The sequence below is a fragment of the Myotis davidii genome, unplaced genomic scaffold, assembly GCF_000327345.1.
Source record: "Myotis davidii unplaced genomic scaffold, ASM32734v1 scaffold663, whole genome shotgun sequence".
NCBI lineage: Eukaryota > Metazoa > Chordata > Mammalia > Chiroptera > Vespertilionidae > Myotis > Myotis davidii.
The window spans coordinates 2,151,293-2,156,524 of NW_006295816.1; the positions used below are offsets into that span (position 1 = coordinate 2,151,293).

Sequence of the window (5,232 nt, forward strand, 5' to 3'; positions counted from 1 at the left end):
TCCCACAACTCTTGCTTTGCTCCTGGGACCTCTGAAACCCGCCGACCTGAGTCCCTCCGGCACGGGGACCTTGTCTGTGTCCCCCACTGTCCCAGCCAAGTCCCAGGCTGGCGCGAGGTCGGCCCTCAGTGTGTGAGTTACTGCCTGTGAGTGAGCCTATGGGAGGGCCGGCTACTGGGGAGGGTGACGTGGTGGGGCGGGTGCCTGCCAGTGTGGGGTGACCCCGAGGGTGTGCCCAGCGTGGTGTGCCTGTGATTGTGGCCGGGCAGGGCACCCTCCAGGGAGGGAGGACTCGGAAGTGGAATGCGCCCCCAGCCGCCTTCCCCTGGGGCTGTAACCTGATCCCCGGGGCTCCCCAGCCGCCCGCCCTCGCCCTGGCCCTGGCCCTCGCTACTCCTTCTCTTCCAGATCCCGGGGCAGAGTCCAGGGCGGCTCAAGGCTCCTCGCTCCGGCACTTGCCTGCCGAAGCCTGCTGCACCCTGAGCGCCCTGGGCCGGGCCGGGGCGGGCGGAGGCCGCCATGATCGCAGCCCTGGTCCTGCTCTGGACGGCAGTGCTGGGGGCTGCCTCCCCGAGCCCTCCCCGCCTCCGCTTCTCCTTCCAAGGTAGGTGCACCTGGCGGGAGGGGCCCAGGGCGGGCGGGCACTGCCTGTGGCTGTGCCACCTGTCCCGGCCCCTCTGCCCACTCCCCTCTGCTTTCCCAGGAAGACCCCTCGGTCTCCATGGCAACAGATCCTGCCTCTGTACCATCCCTACTCCCAGGGAAGCTGAGATGTGGGGGCCCTGAGAGCCCCTTCCCACCCCTCCCCGGGAGCGGTTGCTAGGCACTGAGCCAGGCTCCTGGCCGGACGGCAGAGCCCTCCCTGAATCGGGGAGTCCGGTTCCGGCTTCCCCTCCATCCTGGCCTCCCCAGAGCCCCGGCCCCCCAGTGCACTGCCTGGAGACGCTGCTTGTCCGAGCACGCCCAGGAGCTGCCTGCCTTCCCCTCAGGGGCGCAGGGGTGGCTGTGCACCGGGGTGGGCCTTTGCAGGTGTAAACGCACATGTGTGTGAACTCACACGCGTGTGAGCCTAAGAGAGACGGACAGGGCCTGGGGGAAGGAAGCGCCCAGTGTTCTCGGGTCCCCGCCCGCAGAGCTCCAGGCCCAGTACGGTCTCCGGACCTTCCGGCTGGCGAGGACCTGCTGCTACGAGGCCCTGCTGGTGGACGAGGAGCGCGGGCGCCTGTTTGTGGGCGCGGAGAACCACGTGGCCTCCCTGAGCCTGGACAACATCAGCAAGCGGGCCAAGAAGGTGCAGGCCGGCCTCGCGGGGCTGCCCAGGGAGCGGCCCCGGGAGCCCACCCCGATGCCGGGAGAGCGGGGCTGGGGCCCCTGAGTGACACCCAGCCCAGAGCTTCGGACGCCCTGACCTGTGTCCCTCTCCCCCACCCCCACCCCCAGCTGGCCTGGCCAGCGCCTGTGGAATGGCGCGAGGAGTGCAACTGGGCCGGGAAGGACATTGGGGTGAGTGTGGGCTCCGGGTGGGGGCGGGAGGGTCAGCCCCCACTCCATAGGCGGGCAGCGCTCAAACAGAAGCCTGTCTGTTCCAGCCGGGATGGGGGATGGGGGCAGGGGCTTGAGGTGGCAGAGTCGGGAGGTAGTGAGTCAGGGTGGGGGCTCATGTGATTCTTCTTGGGGGCCTGTGAGTCACAGGGGCCAACGCAGACCTTGGCTTCCCCGGGTACCCATTCTGCTGGGAGGTGGGCTGGGCTGGCCACCGACGGCCCCTAGGTCCCTGGAGCCCATGCTGGTACTTGCCTGAGCTGATGCAAAAGAAAGGAAGAGGTGGGGTGCACTGGTGAGCGGGAACCCCTGAAGGCCACCCCCCCCCCGGGAGAGGCCTCACCATCCCTGCCCCGGCTGCCCGCTAGACTGAGTGCATGAACTTCGTGAAGCTGCTGCATGCCTACAACCGCTCCCACGTGCTGGCCTGCGGCACCGGGGCCTTCCACCCCACCTGTGCGTTCCTGGAGGTGGGCCACCAGCCTGAGGTAAGGCCAGAGCCAGCAGAGGGGTGTGGGGGGAGGGAGGGCCTGGCAGTGACAACCTCCCCGCCCCCAGGAGCCCGTGCTCCGCCTGGACCCTCGGAGGCTGGAGGACGGCAAGGGCAAGAGTCCTTACGACCCCAGGCACCGCGCCGCCTCCGTGCTGGTGGGTGAGTCCAGAGGCTGTGATCCCAACAGAACTCCTGGAACCTCACCAAGTCCCAAGACCCTCCCTAGAGCCCCCGGGGTCCCCCAAGAGCCCCCAGGGCTCCACAGTTCCCCCCGCCGAGAGCCTTCAGCTTGGCTGAGCCCTGGCCCTGCCTGCAGGGGAAGAGCTGTATTCCGGGGTGGCCGCAGACCTCATGGGCCGGGACTTCACCATCTTCCGCAGCCTGGGCCAGCGTCCGAGTCTCCGAACTGAGCCCCACGACTCCCGCTGGCTCAATGGTGAGGGGCTGGTGGGGTGGCAGGAGGGGACCCTCATCCCCAACAGGGCAGGTGCTGAGTAAGGCCCACAAAATAAGTGAGCGATGGAGGCAGCCAGGTCTCACCAAGTACTTCCATGAGGCAGGCCCTGCGGGGAAGGCTAGACAGGTATCACGCGCTCCTTGAGTTCACAGACCTCCTAACACGATAAAATCAATTCCTGGTCATGAGACCAACGAGAGCGTAGAGAGGAGGAAAAGGTGACTAGGTTGGGTAAAGGAAGCCACTCTGCTGAGGATGGATGTGAGCCAATCCCCAACGTAGAGCAGGACTGAGGGAAGAGCATTCCAAGAAGAGGGCACAAGTAGTGCAAAGGTCCTGGGGCAGGGACAAGCCGAGGAACAGATTTCTGAAGGGAGCAATGACAAGGGGCCCGGGTAGTTTACCCTGAGTGCTGGGGCCCAGCAGAGTGTTTGCAACAGGAGTGGGGCATCTGCTTCCTGCTAGAGAATAAGATTCGTGAGTGGAGGTAAAACCGGAGACCCCATCTCCATCCTTTCTTCAACCACTGGCCTGGGGGAACACCCCCACCCCCCAGGGGGCTGCCACTGGCCGGGATCCCGCTTCCTGCTTGCCCAGGTGGCCACGGCCTCTGCTGCCCTCTTGTGGCTGCTTCTTGACTCGCAGGCCCTGCTCTTCAGGACTCTGCCCGCAGCGCGCCATCTGAACTTGGTTCAGAGGCTGGTGCTCTCAGATGCTGCCCCGCCTGCTGTGTGAGAGGAGGGGGCGGCAGCACCTGGGTGAATAGCGGGGCGTCCGGGCTAGGACCGCGCTGACCCCACACTCTTCCTGCGGCCAGAACCCAAGTTCGTTAAGGTCTTCTGGATTCCGGAGAGCGAGAACCCCGACGACGATAAGATCTACTTCTTCTTCCGCGAGTCGGCGGTGGAGGCCTCGCAGGCGCTGGGACGCCGGTCCGTGTCCCGCATCGGCCAGATCTGCCGGGTGAGGAGCCCCTGAGCCCACCCACGGGCCCGCTCCACCCCGTTGCCTTTGGGGCCTGGCCCTCATCCCCTCCTACTGACCCCACAGAACGACGTGGGCGGCCAGCGCAGCCTGGTCAACAAGTGGACCACGTTCCTGAAGGCGCGGCTGGTGTGCTCCGTGCCGGGCACCGAGGGTGACACACACTTTGACCAGCTCCGTGAGTGCCAGGCGTGGAGGACGGAGTGGGGGGCGGGGTGCCGGGGCACAGACTCCGGAGCCTGGCTGGCCTGCCCGGCTGTGTGCCCTCCTCCAACGAGGCCCCGTCCCCACAGAGGACGTGCCCTGGGCCTCTAGTGAGAAATAAAAAACTGACTTCGGGCTCGGCCGTGTGCGTGTACAGCATGGGCGACGTGCGCCGGGCCTTCCTGGGGCCCTTCGCACACAAGGAGGGGCCGACGCACCAGTGGGTGTCCTACCAGGGCCGTGTCCCCTACCCCCGGCCGGGCATGGTGCGTAGCCCAGGGGTCCCCCCACTGCAGCCCACTAAATGCCTCAGCGTGGAGAACTAGGCCTGGGTTTCCTGGTTAAATGTGGTTTCTACCTTTTGCTATGGGGGGTGGGGGTGTCACCTTCATCAGACAGGGCTTCTGGGGGGTGGGGGGAAGCTAGGTCTCCTCCTCCGATTCCCAAAGGCAAGGCCGGGCCTCTTCTCTCAGATTCCCAGACGCGGCTCTGTCCAGTCCCCCCCACAACCCCTAATCCCCACCAACCCCCACACACACTCCAAGGCTGGGAGGCCCCTTGTGGAGGGCTGCCCCCCAGGCCCTCATACCATGTCCCTGTCCTGCCTCCTCCCACCCCCAGTGCCCCAGCAAGACTTTTGGTACCTTCAGTTCCACCAAGGACTTTCCTGATGACGTCATCCAGTTTGCCCGGAACCACCCGCTCATGTACAGCTCCATCCTGCCCCTGGGGGGGCGCCCTCTCTTCCTACAAGTGGGTGCCGGGTACACCTTCACCCAGATTGCTGCAGACCGAGTAGCAGCTGCCGATGGCCACTACGACGTCCTCTTCATTGGCACGGGTCAGGCTCCTCTTGTTCAGCCCCCTCCCCGCCTTTCCCTGGCTGTGCCGGTCTCCCCGCGCTGCTCCTATGGCTCCACCCCTCACTCTCACCGACCCACCTCGCCTCTCACCGACCCACCTCGCCGAGGGGGAGGGAAGAGAGCCCGGCCTGGCTGTCGGGGATACAGAGTCAGGCCCTCTCGCCCCGCAGACGCTGGCACGGTGCTGAAGGTGATCTCGGTCCCCAAGGGCAGCCGGCCCAGCGACGAGGGGCTGCTCCTGGAGGAGCTGCACATGTTTGAGGTGAGGCCTAGCGCCCATCATCGGGGGACCCCACTCCCCTCAGCCCCAGCCCCCAGCACCCCTTCTCTCTCTCAGGACTCTGCCGCTGTCACCAGCATGCAAATCTCCTCCAAGAGGGTAAGTGGCCAGAAGGCTCAGGAGTGGAATGGACAAGGGGGTGCCCGGGAGCCCCCACCACACGCCTCCCTTGGTAGTCTGAAGCTCCGGGTTTGAGTGTAGGCTCTGCCTTAGACCTGTGACCTGAGACCTCAGTGTTCTCATCCCTCAAGTGGGGAAGGGACCCCTGACCGATGGGGGGCGGGCACAGGCCCCCTCGGTCAGCCTGGAGCCCCTCGTGCCCCCTAGCACCAGCTGTACGTGGCCTCTCGGAGCGCAGTGGCCCAGATCTCGCTGTACCGCTGTGCTGCCCACGGCCGCGCCTGCGCCG

At 66.2% G+C, this 5,232-nt stretch overlaps 1 protein-coding gene across 1 annotated transcript in view; it reads left to right on the forward strand.

The window, feature by feature from the left end:
* Positions 1-5,232, forward strand: part of SEMA3B (semaphorin 3B) — an 11,383-nt gene that overhangs the window by 3,150 nt on the left and 3,001 nt on the right. The window contains 14 exon segments of the mRNA XM_015568288.1: positions 485-604; positions 1,134-1,291; positions 1,441-1,503; positions 1,911-2,030; positions 2,101-2,194; positions 2,352-2,471; positions 3,310-3,455; positions 3,543-3,654; positions 3,755-3,794; positions 3,796-3,946; positions 4,302-4,521; positions 4,714-4,805; positions 4,881-4,922; positions 5,151-5,228. Coding sequence (XP_015423774.1) covers positions 485-604; positions 1,134-1,291; positions 1,441-1,503; positions 1,911-2,030; positions 2,101-2,194; positions 2,352-2,471; positions 3,310-3,455; positions 3,543-3,654; positions 3,755-3,794; positions 3,796-3,946; positions 4,302-4,521; positions 4,714-4,805; positions 4,881-4,922; positions 5,151-5,228 — 1,556 coding nt within the window.